The sequence below is a fragment of the Lithobates pipiens genome, unplaced genomic scaffold, assembly GCF_037356315.1.
Source record: "Lithobates pipiens isolate NorthernLeopardFrog02 unplaced genomic scaffold, aLitPip1_a1.2 Scaffold_8, whole genome shotgun sequence".
NCBI classification, from domain to species: Eukaryota; Metazoa; Chordata; class Amphibia; order Anura; family Ranidae; genus Lithobates; species Lithobates pipiens.
Genome location: NW_027507903.1, coordinates 671,567,077 through 671,586,831, shown reverse-complemented (window position 1 = coordinate 671,586,831; position 19,755 = coordinate 671,567,077). Strand labels below are relative to the sequence as shown.

The 19,755-nt window shown below is 44.3% G+C and overlaps 1 protein-coding gene across 7 annotated transcripts in view; it reads right to left on the bottom strand.

The window, feature by feature from the left end:
• Positions 1–19,531, bottom strand: part of LOC143961945 (uncharacterized) — a 208,777-nt gene extending 189,246 nt beyond the window's left edge. For 2 of the 7 annotated variants that reach the window (XM_077471281.1, XM_077471282.1), the window contains exons 1-2: positions 19,359–19,509; positions 3,106–3,183 (exon numbers count right to left, since the gene is read on the bottom strand). In XM_077471281.1, the coding sequence (XP_077327407.1) occupies positions 3,106–3,183; positions 19,359–19,392 (112 nt within the window). In that variant the 5' untranslated portion in view covers positions 19,393–19,509. Of the gene's footprint in view, positions 1–3,105; positions 3,184–19,358 lie in introns of all 7 variants that reach the window. The other 5 variants (XM_077471279.1, XM_077471280.1, XM_077471283.1 and 2 more) reach the window with 4 other exon arrangements.
• Positions 19,532–19,755: the final 224 nt, after the last annotated feature.

The following is a 19,755-nucleotide window of genomic DNA, read 5'->3' as shown; positions in this document are numbered from 1 at the left end:
CACCAAGCAGCCTAACGTATTTTGGCTGGGGTGGGGGGTGGGTGGGTTAGTTGATGGCGGCCTTTCCTGTCCGGTCTCCTGCAGGCTACCTGCCTCGGGTGGGGCCGCATGTCCAGGTTGCCTATATCAGTTCTTTTTTCTTTTTTTGTTTTCCACCACTTGGATGAACTAGCTAGTGGGAGACGAGGTGAGGCACGGGTTATCCGGATTTCCACACCGAAGGATGGACGAGTTGCGAGTGGAGTGGGAGCTCCAGGCACGTGAACACTATGTCCATGTAACTTTTGACTTCTGGTTTACACTTGAACCTCTTTTTGTGGTTCTAGGGCTTATACTTTTTGTCTAATGGTCCTTTTTTGACCCATCAAGGCTATGTCTTCCGGGACTATTTTTGGACACAGTTTGGGGATAAGCTGCGTGTACGTGTTTTTTTTCTGTTGTTGCACAGCAGCAGGGTGTTTTTGGGTTCTACAGGGTAATGGGTGGGATAGGTGCAGCCCTCCAGGGTAAATTGTTTATCTATATGCTTAATGTTGTATCTGCTCTCAGTCTACAATTGTATGTATCACTGATGTCGTTAGTACGTTACTATCAGTTTAATGAGTCATGTGGGGAATGATGGCGGGATCGGGATTTAATGTAGTTTCATGGAATGTTAGAGGTCTTAATGATAAATTCCGTAGAGCTTTAATGTTTCAATATTTAAAAACGTTCAATCCTGCTGTGGTGTTTTTGCAAGAGACGCATCTGGATGGGAGCAGGTGGTGGTTGTGGCAGATATTGGTGCGTGTAAAATGGTTTTGGTGAATGTTTATATCCCACCCCCCATTCCAGATTCAGATTCTGTATGACCTTTTGGGTAAATTGGCGCCCTACACGCATCTCCCTCTCCTTATAGCCAGGGACTTTAATGCTATGCTTTCTACTGCATTGGACTCGTCTAATGCATCTAGAGTAGCGTCGGCCGACCTCTCTGCCTGGGCGGCGGCTGCTTCCCTGACAGAGGTTTGGCGTTGGAAAAACCCTGTCACCAGAGGTTACTCGCACGAAAAGGCCTAATTAATAAAGCTTTACCGTTATACAAAGCCACTTATCTCAGCAGAGGGTGTCCTAACAAATTTGAGAGGGTGTGGAGGTGTTGGCTTGATGCCGCAGACACTGAATTGATCGCTTGGCTGGTGGTGTACTCTTTGTATGTCGGGAGGGGGGCGGGGTGGGAAGGTGCTACCTCTTGGATTGGATAACATCCCCATCTCGGGTAGTTGAATACTCAGTAACGGTACAAATAATGTGTTTCTTATCTGTGTGATACTGTCGATGATCACAGACTGAGCTCCAGAAGGAGAATGGAGGGCTGCACGGGTGGGAGTTTTGTCGGGCGGGGGGAGGGTGTGGTTGGGATGGGCGGGGGGGGGGGAGGTTATGTTTGTATGTTATTACTGTGTTGAAAAACTTTCAATAAAAAATAAATTTATAAAAAAACAAAAAGAAGAAAATATCTTTTTTTTTCAACATTTTCGCTCTTTTTCCATTTATATCGCAAAAAAAAAAAATCGCAGAGGCAATCAAATACCATCAAAAGAAAGCTCTATTTGTGGGAAGAAAAGGACGCAAATTTCGTTTGGGTGCAATATTGCATGACCGCGCAATTACCAGTTAAAGCAGCGCAGTGCGAAATTGGAAAAAGACCTCTGGTCCTTAAGGTGTTTATTGGCCTGGGGCTGAAGTGGTTAATCATTACCAATGGTAATGATTAAGCACAAGATGTATGTGTGAAACGTGTCTACGTGACCAAAGTTTGGTGTCTTTGGTGTTATCTTTGCGAAACAAAATAAAAGGCAATGGGAAGTTCTGGATGTGCCGCCATTTCTTTCTCCTCATGTGAATGAGTATGGGGTACATAGTAAAAGAGTGTAAAAAGTAAATAAAAACAGTTTTTGACAAGTCCATTATTAACGAGGAAGTAAAAAAATTATTCAGAGATATTCAGAGCGCATGCAGCCGTCGATGATGTCATCGGCACATGCGCTCTGAATGTCCGGCTTACCGCACCAGACCTTCAGAGCCCGGCTTCCCGGCCCGTTCCTTAAAAAAACAGCTATTCTTCACACAGAATTCGAGTTGGTCGATCATTTTAAGGCCGATTCAAATTTGAATAGTTCTGAAAATTTGGAATTTGTTAGAAACCGATTACAGTGGAACCTTAGTTAATGAGTAACGCGGTTAAAGAGCGTTTTGAAAGATGAGGAACTTTTTTTTTATTCTGACTTGCAAAACAAGCAGAATTCAAGCTACTGAGGTGTGCAGTACCGCATTTGGCCAGAGGTGCGGGGGGGGGGGGGTGCCGGTGACACTCAGAATGGTTCAGAGTCTCTCGGAAATACTTGGAATCACTCGGAAATACTTAGAAACACTCGGAAATACTCAGAATCACTCGGAAATACTCCATTCCCGAGTGTTTCTGAGCTTTTCTGAGTTCAGCCGAGCTGTCCCCGAGTATTTCTGAGTCTCTCCGGCACCCCCCCCCCCCCCACATCTGGCCACATGTGGTATTGCATGCATTAGAAGTCAATGTGGAACGAATTATGTTCATTTCCATTGACTTCTATGGGGAAATTCGCTTTGATATGCAAATGCTTTGGATTACAAGGATTCTCCTGGAACGGATAATGCTCGTAATCTGAGGTTCCACTGTATTTTTTAAAAATGAAATGAAATTAAAGAAATTTCATCGGAAGTTTCTTATTATTTTATTTGGAGATGCATCCGAATAACCAAAAATTCATCTGAATTTATATTCGGACCGAAACAAATTGCACGTATCTATATCACTTCCTATTATATCATGTAATTATCTTCTGCTATAACTCTATATATCTACAGCATACATCCCATCCCATTATATCATACTGTATATATTGTTTTTAGAGGTGAAATTTATAGTGAGACATGACAACCAATGAGATTCAGGCTTTTATTTCCTCTATACAGACATAGTAAGAGGTGATATACGATTGGTCAGTCTGTGTTATAGATCCATTATAGCAGTATTAGTAGACATGTCTATAATGAATGAAGAGGACACCCCTCATTATAATAACTTACCTTTGGCTTTTGCTTTCGTCATCCTCTGTACATCGAGATCACACGTGTTGGCATATATATTGTCCTCACAAAGAAGATCTATAGAGGAACAGAGACCTTCATATGAAGACTTACAGGTTCTGGAGAGGATATTCAGAGAATGCAATTCCATTCCTCCCAACTGTCCCGGATTTTGAGGGACTGTCCCTGATTGAGAACAATGTGCCACCGTCCCTCTTTCCCCCTCATTTGTCCCTCATTTTGGTCTGATCCATATAGTTGTATATAAAATGCACTTTTTAACTTTCAAAAAGTGTTTCCTGGCGCTAAACCTTTCACCTAAATTGCTGCATTTGTAAATTTAAGCCAATAGAAAAAGGAATAGTAGTGGTAAAAAAAAAAGCCCTTGTGGATTTAATTAACCTTTTTTTGGAGGGATTAATTCTCCTTTAAGAGGGTGTGGCAGGGGGCGTGTCCTATGCCTACATACGTTTGGTAGTAGGTGTCCCTCGTTCCCATCTCAAAATGTTGGGAGGTGTGTACAAGTCAGATATAATGGAGCTCTGTGCATGTAATGCCCTCAGATGTCAGCTCTGCTCTCACTCAGCACTGACCATGTGTAATCCTTAGTAAATAGAAAGAAATTATTACTATTACTACTATTATTACTACTTATATTTACTTGTTTTAACTTTTTTATATAACAATTTCTTCAGTTCCTTCCTGGTTTCTGGCTTAGAAAGTGTTTTTTAACCACTTTACTTTCTAGAAAATGTTTTATTTTATACGCATGTGCTGCAAAATTAATAAAATCCTGCAAACAATAAGGGGGGATATGATCTCCATGTATAAAAAGATAAGGGGGGATATGATCTCCATGTATAAATACATAAGGGGGATATGATCACCATGTATAAATACATAAGGGGGATATTATCTCCATGTATAAATACATAAGGGGGATATGATCACCATGTATAAATACCTAAGGGGGACATGATCTCCATGTATAAATACATAAGGGGGGATATGATCTCCATGTATAAATACATAAGGGGGGATATGATCTCCATGTATAAACACATAAGGGGGGGTATGATCTCCATGTATAAATACATAAGGGGGGATATGATCCCCATATATAAATATATAAGGGGGGATATGATCTCCATGTATAAATACATAAGGGGGAATATGATCTCCATGTATAAATACATAAGGGGGAATATGATCTCCATGTATAAATACATAAGGGAGATATGATCTCCATGTATAAATACCTAAGGGGGACATGATCTCCATGTATAAATACATAAGGGGGGATATGATCTCCATGTATAAATACATAAGGGGGGATATGATCTCCATGTATAAACACATAAGGGGGGGTATGATCTCCATGTATAAATACATAAGGGGGGATATGATCCCCATATATAAATATATAAGGGGGGATATGATCTCCATGTATAAATACATAAGGGGGAATATGATCTCCATGTATAAATACATAAGGGGGGATATGATCTCCATGTATAAATACATAAGGGGGATATGATCACCATGTATAAATACATAAGGGGGATATTATCTCCATGTATAAATACATAAGGGGGATATGATCACCATGTATAAATACCTAAGGGGGACATGATCTCCATGTATAAATACATAAGGGGGAATATGATCTCCATGTATAAATACATAAGGGAGATATGATCTCCATGTATAAATACCTAAGGGGGACATGATCTCCATGTATAAATACATAAGGGGGGATATGATCTCCATGTATAAATACATAAGGGGGGATATGATCTCCATGTATAAACACATAAGGGGGGATATGATCTCCATGTATAAATACATAAGGGGGGATATGATCCCCATATATAAATATATAACGGGGGATATGATCTCCATGTATAAATACATAAGGGGGGATATGATCCCCATATATAAATATATAATGGGGGATATGATCTCCATATATAAATACATAAGGGGGATATGATCTGTATGTATAAATACATAAGGGGGATATGATCTGTATGTATAAATACATAAGGGGGTATGATCTCCATGTATAAATACATAAGGGGGGATATGATCTCCATGTATAAATACATAAGGGGGGATATGATCTCCATGTATAAATAGATAAGGGGGGTATGATCTCCATGTATAAATACAAAAGGGGGGATATGATCTCCATGTATAAATACATAAGGGGGGATATGATCTCCATGTATAAATACATAAGGGGGGATATGATCTCCATGTATAAATACATAAGGGGGGATATGATCTCCATGTATAAATACATAAGGGGGATATGATCACCATTTATAAATACATAAGGGGGATATGATCACCATGTATAAATACATAAGGGGGGTATGATCTCCATGTATAAATACATAAGGGGGATATGATCACCATGTATAAATACATACGGGGGGTATGACCACCATGTATAAATACATAAGGGGGACATGATCTCCATGTATAAATATATAAGGGGGGATATGATCTCCATGTATGAATATATAATGGGGGATATGATCACCATATATAAATACATAAGGGGGGATATGATCACCATGTATAAATACATAAGGGGGGTATGATCTCCATGTATAAATTCATAAGGGGGGGATATGAACTCCATGTATAAATACATAAGGGCGGATATGATCTCCATGTATAAATACATAAGGGGGATATGATCTCCATGTATAAATACATAAGGGGGATATGATCTCCATGTATAAATACATAAGGGGGATATGATCTCCATGTATAAATATATAAGAGGGGATATGATCTCCATGTATAAATACATAAGAGGCATATGATCTCCATGTATAAATACATAAGGGGGGGATATGATCTCCATGTATAAATACATAAGGGGGATATGATCTCCATGTATAAATACAAAAGGGGGATATGATCTCCATGTATAAATACATAAGGGGGGTTATGATCTCCATGTATAAATACATAAGGGGGGATATGATCTCCATGTATAAATACATAAGGGGGATATGATCTCCATGTATAAATACATAAGGGGGGAAATGATCTCCATGTAAAAATATATAAGGGGGGATATGATCTCCATTAGTGATGGACGAACTTCCGACGGGACGTTTCGCGAACGCGAAACGCGAACGGACACAAACGTTCGCGAAAACGACCGTTCGCCGCGGGCTCCATTGACTTCAATGGGAGGCGAATTTCGCAAACCTTTAGGTCGAATTTGCGGCCACGGGGTAATTATTAGGGGGTAGCACGTAGTCCCACCACCTGGACAATAGCATAATACATGTATGAGGTGAATTTGGGATCGATAACTACAAGCATTTTTTTTTTATTTGGGAAATTGTTCTGACAATTCAGGACTATGGAGCTAATGAAGGCAATGGAGGAGAGGGAAGGTCAGGGACCAGGGTAGGCAAACAAGAGGGTGCAGGAGATACAGAGCACTGACAGCAGCACCGTAATACAGAGCACTGACATCAGCACCGTGACATACAGCGCTGACAGCAGCTCCGTGACATACAGCGCTGACAGCAGCTCCGTGACATACAGCGCTGACAGCAGCTCCGTGACATACAGCGCTGACAGCAGCTCCGTGACATACAGCGCTGACAGCAGCTCCGTGACATACAGCGCTGACAGCAGCACCGTGACATACAGCGCTGACAGCAGCTCCGTGACATACAGCGCTGACAGCAGCTCCGTGACATACAGCGCTGACAGCAGCTCCGTGACATACAGCACTGACAGCAGCTCCGTGACATACAGCGCTGACAGCAGCTCCGTGACATACAGCGCTGACAGCAGCACCGTGACATACAGCGCTGACAGCAGCTCCGTGACATACAGCGCTGACAGCAGCTCCGTGACATACAGCGCTGACAGCAGCTCCGTGACATACAGCGCTGACAGCAGCTCCGTGACATACAGCGCTGACAGCAGCTCCGTGACATACAGCGCTGACAGCAGCTCCGTGACATACAGCGCTGACAGCAGCTCCGTGACATACAGCGCTGACAGCAGCTCCGTGACATACAGCGCTGACAGCAGCTCCGTGACATACAGCGCTGACAGCAGCTCCGTGACATACAGCGCTGACAGCAGCTCCGTGACATACAGCGCTGACAGCAGCTCCGTGACATACAGCGCTGACAGCAGCTCCGTGACATACAGCGCTGACAGCAGCTCCGTGACATACAGCGCTGACAGCAGCTCCGTGACATACAGCGCTGACAGCAGCACCGTAAGCAGCCCCAGGAGGAAGTCAGCACAGCACAGGGATGGTGTGATCCCCTCATAATAAGAACCCCCAGGAGGAAGTCAGCACAGCACAGGGATGGTGGGAGCCCCTCATAATAAGAACACCCAGGAGGAAGTCAGCACAGCACAGGGATGGTGGGAACCCCTCATAATAAGCAGCCCCAGTAGAAATATGACACCGCTCAACCTCTTCAAAGAGGAGGGTAGGGGCATATAGTACGGTGTGCTTTTTTGGGTCAGGGAAGTGAGCCAAATGAATTAAGAAGGTCTGTGTGCTTGATTCCAAAAATTGTTTATAGACATATACATGGTCTACTGATCACATGTGTTGAATTCCTCCGAGATCCATGCCTCATTCATTTTTAGAAATGTGAGGTAGTTAACACTGTGGTGAGCTAGGCGAGTACGCTTATCGGTCACAATCCCCCCTGCTGCGCTGAACGTCCTTTCGGACAGGACACTGGATGAGGGGCAAGCCAACAGTTCGATTGCAAATTGGGCAAGCTCTGGCCAGAGGTCAAGCCTGCCCACCCAGTAGTCTAGGGGTTCATCACTCCTCAGAGCGTCCACATCGGCCGTTAACCCAATGTAGTCGGACACCTGACGGTCTAGGCGTTCCCTGATGCTGGATCCGGATGACACCTGTCGATGGGTCGGCTGAAAGAATGACCTCATATCCGAAGTCACCAACACATCTTCAAACCGGCCTCTTCTTGCAGGCGCTGTTGGATTGGTACCCGCAAATCCTTCTCTGGGAGTGGGAATTGCTCCTCTGCCAGCGCACGCAAAAGCAGAATGCAGCATTTCTCGAAGCAAGGCCTGGAAGTGCTGCATTCTGACAGCCCTCTGCGACGGCGGTAACATTTCCGCCATTTTGTGTTTGTACCGGGGGTCTAAGTACGTTGCCACCCAGTACTGGTCCTTGACCCTCATGCTTTTTATACGGGGGTCCCTATTAAAACACTGGAGCATGAAGGCCCCCATTTGCACTAAAGTGGAAGCGGTGTGGTGGCCTGGCTCCTGCTCATCATCCAGGATAATGTCGTCCTCTTCATTCTCCTCTCCCCATCCTCGCACAACAGGGATCCCAGAAAGGTTTAAAGCATGCTCTTCTTGCTCCTCCTCATCCCCCCCGGCACCATCCTCCTCTGACTCCTCATCAGACTCCTGTTGTTGACTTGTCTCAGATAGAGTAGCCCCCCCTGGGAATTCATCCAGCATTGCGACTTCCTCATCTTCCCGCTCCTGCTCCTCCACAGCCTGATCAATGACACGACGCAATGCACGCTCCAGAAAGAAGGCATAAGGTACCATGTCACTGATGGCGCCATGGCTGCGACTGACCAGTTTGGTGATCTCCTCAAATGGCCGCAGAAGTCTGCATGTGTCGCGCATGAGCAGCCACTGGCGCGGTGAAAAAAAACCCAGCTCCCCAGAACCGTTTCTTTCGCAGAGTTCATACAGGTAGACGTTAACTGCACGTTTCTGCTGGAGCAGCCTATCAAGCATATAGAAGGTTGAGTTCCATCGCGTCGGGCAATCGCAAATAAGACGTCTGACCGGCAGATGGTGTCGCCGCTGAATGTCAGCAAGGCGAGCCATGGCCGTGTAAGATCTTCTGAAATGGGCCGAGATTTTCCTTGCCTGCCGCAAGATGTCCTGGACCCCAGGGTATTTGACAAGGAATCGCTGCACGACCAAGTTTAAGACGTGTGCCATGCACGGCACGTGCGTGATTTTGCCCTGTTTCAATGCGCTAAGCAGATTGGCACCGTTGTCACACACCACTTTACCAACTGTCAAATTGAGCGGTGTTAGCCACTCATCTGCCTGTGAACGCAAAGCTGAAAGGAGTGCCGGGCCAGTGTGGCTCTTTGCTTCCAGGCACAACAGACGCAGCACGGCATGGCAACGTCTCACCTGGCATGTGGAATAGGTTCTGGGGAGCTTGGGCGGTGCAGTGGAAGAGACGCTAGCAGCGGAAAAGGAGGAGGCAGCTGAGGAGGAGAGGGAGGAGGATGGAGTAGGAGGAGGAGAAGAAGAGTCAGGCCTGCATGCAATCCGTGGCGGTAAAACCAAATCTACACGGGTGCCACGGGTTACATGCTTGACGGCCGTCAGAAGGTTCACCCAGTGGGCAGTAAAACTGATATACCTTCCCTGCCCGTGTTTGCTAGACCACGTGTCTGTGGTCAGATGTATCTTGGCACCGACACTGTGTGCCAGAGATACATTCACTTGCCGCTGAACATGGCCATATAGCTCTGGGATGCCCTTCTCTGAGAAATACTTCCTTCCTGGGACCTTCCATTGTGGTGTTCCAATGGCCACAAATTTGCGAAAGGCCTCCGAGTCCACCAGTTTATATGGCAGTAGTTGGCGGGCTATGAGTTCTGACAAGCCAGCCGCCAACCGTTGGGCAAGAGGGTTATCCGGCGTCATCATTTTTTTACGCTCAAACATTAGGCCCACGGAAGCCTGCCTTTTTGCAGAAAAATGTGAGCTTGGCGTGATGGAAGGTGGAGTGGAGGACAATTGTGAGGAGAGAGGAGAAGGAGAAGTAGAAGACGAGGCTGGACGGTGAGAGCCTGCAGTGTGGCTTTGTGTGTTCCGTTGCTCCCACTGGGCTCGGTGATGGCTGCTCATGTGCCTTCTTAAGGCGGTCGTCCCTAGGTGAGTATTGGGCTTACCGCGACTAACGCGTTGACTGCAAAGATTGCAGATGGCAACGCTATTGTCAGCAGCGGACACGTTAAAAAAAGCCCACACTGCGGAGCCATGTGCCGGTGTCCTGGGAGCGCCAGATGTGACCGTACATGGTCGATGACTCGCTCCTGATACATTTGCAGTCTGCTTTGTCCCTGCTGTGCAATGTAAGTCATTGCTGCTTCTCCTCCCTATCTGCTGGTCCATATCTCCCTCTGAACTCCCCTCCTCTTCCTCTCTTGTGGGCACCCACGTGACATCACTAGACACGTCATCATCAACGTCACCTTCCCCACCGCTATAAGTAGAGTAGGCAGCAACACCGGGGACCAACCTCCTCCTTGGGCTGATCTGGGTACTGGCGTCAGACTGCTGAGTAGCGCTTGTTGCTACCTCCTCTTCCTGATCCAATACCAAGAGTGGCTGCGCATCAGAAATGTCCTCTTGATATGGATCGGAAAATAATTCCAGTGACTCAAGCGGAAGGTATGTGGTGGTGGTGGTGGTGGTCGTGTTGTTGGTGGTAGTGTCTTTGGGGGTGCACATAGCAGAGAGTGAAGAAGAGGGTGCAGATCGAGAGGATGAGGAGGGTGCAGAAGAGTAAGGCTGAGCGAGCCACTCAACCAAGTCTGGTGCATCCTTTAAAGTAATTGAACGCACCTTCTGCAACTTCCCACTTTGGCTCAAGCCTGTTGCTCCTGCCCTACCCCTACCACCCCTGCGGAAGGGCCTGCCTCTTCCTCTGCATGTCATTTTTTAAATGACCCTGTGACAAAACTCTTAGTCCCTATACCGCTGAAGGACTGCTGCAGTATAGGTGAGCGGTCAGCAGTGGTGCACGTCAACCCTATCTATTGTGGACCTATAGCGGTCCTTACAGAACAGCAGACTGTACCGCACTCAAGCCTATGTACCGTAGCACCCTATACCAAGTTACCAGTCCTTATAAGAACTTTTGTGGACCAAGCAGGTTGTGTATTAGTGTTTAGCAGACTGTACGTCAGTCCCTATACCGCTGAAGGACTGCTGCAGTATAGGGCAGCGGTCAGCAGTGGTGCACGTCAACCCTATCTATTGTGGACCGATAGCGGTCCTTACAGAACAGCAGACTGTACCGCACTCAAGCCTATGTACCGTAGCACCCTATACCAAGTTACCAGTCCTTATAAGAACTTTTGTGGACCAAGCAGGTTGTGTATTAGTGTTTAGCAGACTGTACGTCAGTCCCTATACCGCTGAAGGACTGCTGCAGTATAGGGCAGCGGTCAGCAGTGGTGCACGTCAACCCTATCTATTGTGGACCGATAGCGGTCCTTACAGAACAGCAGACTGTACCGCACTCAAGCCTATGTACCGTAGCACCCTATACCAAGTTACCAGTCCTTATAAGAACTTTTGTGGACCAAGCAGGTTGTGTATTAGTGTTTAGCAGACTGTACGTCAGTCCCTATACCGCTGAAGGACTGCTGCAGTATAGGGCAGCGGTCAGCAGTGGTGCACGTCAACCCTATCTATTGTGGACCGATAGCGGTCCTTACAGAACAGCAGACTGTACCGCACTCAAGCCTATGTACCGTAGCACCCTATACCAAGTTACCAGTCCTTATAAGAACTTTTGTGGAACAAGCAGGTTGTGTGTTAGTGATTAGCAGACTGTACGTCAGTCCCTATACCGCTGAAGGACTGCTGCAGTATAGGGCAGCGGTCAGCAGTAGTGCACGTCAACCCTATGTATTGTGGACCGATAGCGGTCCTTACAGAACAGCAGACTGTAACGCACTCAGGCCTATGTACCGTAGCACCCTATACCAAGTTACCAGTCCTTATAAGAACTTTTGTGGACCAAGCAGGTTGTGTATTAGTGTTTAGCAGACTGTGCGTCAGTCCCTATACCGCTGAAGGACTGCTGCAGTATAGGGCAGCGGTCAGCAGTAGTGCACGTCAACCCTATGTATTGTGGACCGATAGCGGTCCTTACAGAACAGCAGACTGTAACGCACTCAGGCCTATGTACCGTAGCACCCTATACCAAGTTACCAGTCCTTATAAAAACTTTTGTGGACCAAGCAGGTTGTGTGTTAGTGTTTAGCAGACTGTGCGTCAGTCCCTATACCGCTGAAGGACTGCTGCAGTATAGGGCAGCGGTCAGCAGTAGTGCACGTCAACCCTATGTATTGTGGACCGATAGCGGTCCTTACAGAACAGCAGACTGTAACGCACTCAGGCCTATGTACCGTAGCACCCTATACCAAGTTACCAGTCCTTATAAGAACTTTTGTGGACCAAGCAGGTTGTGTATTAGTGTTTAGCAGACTGTGCGTCAGTCCCTATACCGCTGAAGGACTGCTGCAGTATAGGGCAGCGGTCAGCAGTAGTGCACGTCAACCCTATGTATTGTGGACCGATAGCGGTCCTTACAGAACAGCAGACTGTAACGCACTCAGGCCTATGTACCGTAGCACCCTATACCAAGTTACCAGTCCTTATAAGAACTTTTGTGGACCAAGCAGGTTGTGTATTAGTGTTTAGCAGACTGTGCGTCAGTCCCTATACCGCTGAAGGACTGCTGCAGTATAGGGCAGCGGTCAGCAGTAGTGCACGTCAACCCTATGTATTGTGGACCGATAGCGGTCCTTACAGAACAGCAGACTGTAACGCACTCAGGCCTATGTACCGTAGCACCCTATACCAAGTTACCAGTCCTTATAAAAACTTTTGTGGACCAAGCAGGTTGTGTGTTAGTGTTTAGCAGACTGTGCGTCAGTCCCTATACCGCTGAAGGACTGCTGCAGTATAGGGCAGCGGTCAGCAGTAGTGCACGTCAACCCTATGTATTGTGGACCGATAGCGGTCCTTACAGAACAGCAGACTGTAACGCACTCAGGCCTATGTACCGTAGCACCCTATACCAAGTTACCAGTCCTTATAAGAACTTTTGTGGACCAAGCAGGTTGTGTATTAGTGTTTAGCAGACTGTGCGTCAGTCCCTATACCGCTGAAGGACTGCTGCAGTATAGGGCAGCGGTCAGCAGTAGTGCACGTCAACCCTATGTATTGTGGACCGATAGCGGTCCTTACAGAACAGCAGACTGTAACGCACTCAGGCCTATGTACCGTAGCACCCTATACCAAGTTACCAGTCCTTATAAGAACTTTTGTGGACCAAGCAGGTTGTGTGTTAGTGTTTAGCAGACTGTACGTCAGTCCCTATACCAATGAAGGACTGCTGCAGTATAGGGCAGCGGTCAGCAGTAGTGCACGGCAACCCTATGTATTGTGGACCGATAGCGGTCCTTACAGAACAGCAGACTGTAACGCACTCAGGCCTATGTACCGTAGCACCCTATACCAAGTTACCAGTCCTTATAAGAACTTTTGTGGACCAAGCAGGTTGTGTGTTAGTGTTTAGCAGACTGTACGTCAGTCCCTATACCAATGAAGGACTGCTGCAGTATAGGGCAGCGGTCAGCAGTAGTGCACGGCAACCCTATGTATTGTGGACCGATAGCGGTCCTTACAGAACAGCAGACTGTAACGCACTCAGGCCTATGTACCGTAGCACCCTATACCAAGTTACCAGTCCTTATAAAAACTTTTGTGGACCAAGCAGGTTGTGTGTTAGTGTTTAGCAGACTGTGCGTCAGTCCCTATACCGCTGAAGGACTGCTGCAGTATAGGGCAGCGGTCAGCAGTAGTGCACGGCAACCCTATGTATTGTGGACCGATAGCGGTCCTTACAGAACAGCAGACTGTAACGCACTCAGGCCTATGTACCGTAGCACCCTATACCAAGTTACCAGTCCTTATAAGAACTTTTGTGGACCAAGCAGGTTGTGTGTTAGTGATTAGCAGACTGTACGTCAGTCCCTATACCAATGAAGGACTGCTGCAGTATAGGGCAGCGGTCAGCAGTAGTGCACGGCAACCCTATGTATTGTGGACCGATAGCGGTCCTTACAGAACAGCAGACTGTAACGCACTCAGGCCTATGTACCGTAGCACCCTATACCAAGTTACCAGTCCTTATAAGAACTTTTGTGGACCAAGCAGGTTGTGTGTTAGTGTTTAGCAGACTGTACGTCAGTCCCTATACCAATGAAGGACTGCTGCAGTATAGGGCAGCGGTCAGCAGTAGTGCACGGCAACCCTATGTATTGTGGACCGATAGCGGTCCTTACAGAACAGCAGACTGTAACGCACTCAGGCCTATGTACCGTAGCACCCTATACCAAGTTACCAGTCCTTATAAGAACTTTTGTGGACCAAGCAGGTTGTGTATTAGTGTTTAGCAGACTGTGCGTCAGTCCCTATACCGCTGAAGGACTGCTGCAGTATAGGGCAGCGGTCAGCAGTAGTGCACGGCAACCCTATGTATTGTGGACCGATAGCGGTCCTTACAGAACAGCAGACTGTACCGCACCCAAGCCTATGTACCGTAGCACCCTAGACAGACCAAGTTACCAGTCCTGATAAAGAGCTTTGTGGAACAAGTGAGTTGTGAATGATTAGCAGACTGCAGCAGAAGGGCAGCAGTCAAGTATAATATTCTTTCTATATTTGGAAGAAAGAATATTATACGTGTACAAGCCTATTACCGTACCACTGATACCAGTCCTGAAAAGAACCTTTGTGGAACTAATAGTAACAGCAAGTCTTTAAAATTATCCTCACTGCCTGACACACTGCTTCCTGCCTGTCCCTATACAAATTGGCAAAAAAGAGTAGGCTGGAACGATTAGCTGGAACAGCTCTTTTGTGGACCTGATAGTAACAGCTAATGATGATGATGATGATGATGATGAAGAAAGACTAATCTGGCTGAGCTGTCCCTAAAATAGCAGCATACAGCGCTCTGTCCCTTTATCTAAACTGACAAAAGAAACTCAGGCTGCTGACCTAACACCTATACCAGTCCTGAAAAGAACTTTTGTGTACCAAATAGCTAGCGTTTTCTCTGTCCCTACTCCACACAGGATCCTTTCCCTACAGTGACAGAAGAAAGAATGTAAAATGGCCACCGGATCGGGTGTATTTATAGGTTAGGGGGAATGTCCAAGTGTCCATGAGCTGTCATGTCTCAATTGGTTGTCCTGTAACACATGATAAACGTGTCACGAAAGGTTAAAGTTCTTGTATACATTAAACACGTAAGTCCGCCGGGGCGAACGACGGAAAAAGGCGTTCGAACCCGCGGACGGCGAAAGTCGGAAATTCGCCGCGAAACGACCGCCGGGCGAACCGTTCGGCCATCACTAATCTCCATGTATAAATACATAAGGGGGATATGATCTCCATGTATAAATACATAAGGGGGGAATATGATGTCCATGTATAAATACATAAGGGGGATATGATCTCCATGTATAAATACATACGGGGGGATATGATCTCCATGTATAAATACATAAGGGGGGATATGATCTCCATGTATAAATACATAAGGGGGGGGGATATGATCTCCATGTATAAATACATAAGGGGGATATGATCTCCATGTATAAATACATAAGGGGGATATGATCTCCATGTATAAATACATAAGGGGGGTTATGATCTCCATGTATAAATACATAAGGGGGATATGATCTCCATGTATAAATACATAAGATGGGATATGATCTCCATGTATAAATACATAAGGGGGGATATGATCTCCATGTAAAAATATATAAGGGGGGATATGATCTCCATGTATAAATACATAAGGGGGGAATATAATCTCCATGTATAAATACATAAGGGGGGATATGATCTCCATGTATAAATACATAAGGGGGGATATGATCTCCATGTATAAATATATAAGGGGGGGGGATATGATCTCCATGTATAAATACATAAGGGGGATATGATCTCCATGTATAAATAAATAAGGGGGATATGATCTCCATGTATACATAAATAAGGGGGATATGATCTCCATGTATAAATACATAAGGGGGATATGATCTCCATGTATAAATACATAAGGGGGATATGATCTCCATGTATAAATACATAAGGGGGGTTATGATCTCCATGTATAAATACATAAGGGGGATATGATCTCCATGTATAAATACATAAGATGGGATATGATCTCCATGTATAAATACATAAGGGGGGATATGATCTCCATGTAAAAATATATAAGGGGGGATATGATCTCCATGTATAAATACATAAGGGGGGAATATAATCTCCATGTATAAATACATAAGGGGGGATATGATCTCCATGTATAAATACATAAGGGGGGATATGATCTCCATGTATAAATATATAAGGGGGGGGGATATGATCTCCATGTATAAATACATAAGGGGGATATGATCTCCATGTATAAATAAATAAGGGGGATATGATCTCCATGTATACATAAATAAGGGGGATATGATCTCCATGTATAAATACATAAGGGGGATATGATCTCCATGTATAAATATATAAGGGGGGATATGATCAATAGGGATGTGCAAACAGTTCAGCCTGAGCATAAGTTCGGGCCAAACTTTGGTTATGCGGATGTTCTGCAAACAGCAAACATTATGATGTGTTCGGGGCAAATTCGAAAGCTGCTGGAACAGTCTATGGAATACTAACATGAATAATTAAAATTGCTAATTTTAAAGGCTAATATGCAAGTTATTGTCATAAAAAGTGTTTGGGAACCCGGGTCCTGCCCCAGGGGACATGTATCAATGCAAATTTTTTTTAAAAAAATTGTAGTTTTTTTCGGGAGAAGTGATTTTAATAATGCTTAAAGTGAAACAATAAAAGTGAATAAATTCCTTTATATTTCGTACCTGGGGGGTGTCTATAGTATGCCACTAAAGGGGCACATGTTTCCCGTGTTTAGAACAGTCCAAGAGCAAAATTACATTTCTAAAGGAAAAAATTGTCATTTAAAACTGACCGCAGCTGTAATGAATTGGCAGGTCTTGGCAATATAGATACATTAAAAAAAAGAGCATGGGTTCCCCCACAGTCCATTACTAGGCCCTTTGGGCCTGGTATGAATATTAAGGGGAACCCCAAACCAAAATGTAAAAAAAATTGCGTGGGGGTCCCCCTAAATTCCAGACCCTTATCCGAGCATGCAACCTGGCAGGCCGCAGGAAAAGAGGGGGGGAGGAGAGAGTGCCCCCCCAATGAACTGTACCAGGTCACATGCCCTCAACATGCGGAGGGTGCTTTGGAGTAGCCCCTCAAAGCACCTTGTCCCCATGTTGATGGGGATAAGAGCCTCATCCCCACAACCCTTGCCCGGTGATTGTGGGGTTATGCGGGCAGGGGGGCTTATCGGAATCTGGAAGCCCCCTTTAACAAGGGGACCCCCAGATCTCGGCCTCACCTCTATGTGAATTGGTAACGGGGTAGTGTCAAAATGGTAAAAAAAGACAAGAGACAGCTTGGGACAAGTCCTTTATTCACGCCGGCCAACAGACCAAAAAGAAAAAAAAAGCAGAAACCGTTCCGCCTCCATGGAAGGCTCCCGCCATCTTCAGCTTTTTCTGGGTGACAGCTCTTACATAGCTGAGGGCGGGGCCACCTGATGACTTATATTGGTGACCCCGTCCCCTTCTGATGCCACAGGGGATTCCCTGTAGATTCCCCTTGATAGTGATTTCCGGCGAGCCAGATGGTTCCTGGAGTCTCTATGATCGTTTGGAGGCCGAGCGCGATGTTATGACATCACGCCCGGTCTTTGCATTTGGAAAATTGCAGCCACTTCGGCTGAGAAGCCGGGATTTTTTTATTTTTTTTTATTTCAAGCTTCCCAGCCGGGTGGAGAGATGTGGGGTCTTATTGACCCCCAAATCTCACTGTAAAGAGGACCTGTCATGCCATATCCTATTACAAGGGATGTTTACATTCCTTGTAATAGGAATAAATTTGATTAAAAGAAAAATGTAAAAGGAAAGCATCAAACTAGAAAAATAAAAGTAAAATGAACCAAAAAAAAATGAAAGCGCCCCGTCCCTGCGTGCTTGCTCGCAGAAGCAAACACATATGTAAGTCACACCCACATATGTACGTTCAAACCACACATGTGAGATATCGCCACGAATGTTCGCGTGAGCGCAATAATTCTAGCACTAGATCTCCTCTGTAACTTAAAAAATGTAACCTTTAAAAGATTTTAAAGTGTTGCCTATGGGGATTTTTAAGTACCGCCAGCCAAGTAACATTGTTTATAAACATTGATCAGACAGGAGATAAAGAGATACAAAGTGATTAATGTTTATAAACAATGTTAAACGGGAGATAGAGAGGTATAAAGTAACATTGTTTAGACACAAAATAGAGAATTGTGAAGTTATATTTACTTATAAAAATACCCTGTTTCATCTATCTGCAGATGCTTTAAAACAATATAGCACATAAAAGTGTTTTCTTTAAAAAACAAAACAAAAAAACTTGTCTTGGTATTAACCCTTAGTTTGCCCTAATTGCCCATCATGCACCTACTTTCCCTTCTCCCTTCATCCTCTTATTTAACAATTCTGTTTTTTTTTTCTATTTTATAAATCTTTAGAATGTAAACGATATATATATATATATATATTTTTTTTTAAATACAACATGGGAAAAATAAAAACCCCTCTTTAAGCGTAAATTACTTTGCCATTCTCTGTACCAGAAACATAATTTCCTGTCATTTCACAAATTGTAAAAGAACGTTTTTAATTTTTATCCAAATACTTTTTTTTTTTTTTTAAATAGGAAACCCCCCCCCACGCCCTGGGCTAATGTAAAACAATAAAAAAATAATACACACTCCAACTAATGGGCAAATGCTGCCACCATACAACATAAAAAAAAAAAAAAAAAAAATGTAATTTATATATATTTTTTTAAACTAACACTGGTCAAAAAAGAAAAAGCGTTTGTATTGCTTTTTTTCATTTTGTTACTTTTGTTGCATAATATATAAATATATAAATAAATATAAATATAAATATATATATATATATATATATATATATATATATATATATATATATATATATATATATTTTTTTTTTTTTTTTTTTTTTTTAAATAAGATATCACACAAAGAAAGTAGTGTTTTCCCTTCAAAACAATATATATAATGACTTTATTATCTTAAGTAATGATACAGTTATTACTGAATAAACAGGTCTATAGCAGAAATGTAAATATCTCTCGGCTCCATAGGGCAGTTTTATGGGTGGGAGATGGTAAGTGATGAATAAATAATATTTGGTCAGGGTTCCTGTCTTCCTCAATACTCATAAATCATCATGTCCACCACCTACCTGGCTCCATCTCTAGATGTTCAGTTCCCCTCATTGCACGCTGTGAACAGCCTCAGTTCCGTGCGTTGTGCGATCTTGGTCTCCAACATCTGCTGTTGCTTCATTTATAGGGTTCCTATAGGAAGATGTTGCCTCATTCTCTATTCAGATTTTAGGAACTTACAAATGCCACAATGAAGGGGAAGTGTGTGGAGTTCTGTAGACTTCTGTCTATCATTACCACACAGAAATGTGTGCCCGCACATGAACAGGATATTTCATCTCAGCAAGTTCTGATTGGTTTCTAAAACATATAATATATGTATAATACATGGTGTGCATTACTTACCACCAAAAATAACAAGTGGGCAAGAATTGTTTGTTCGAGAGTGGACCATCACTTACACTGGTCTTCTTT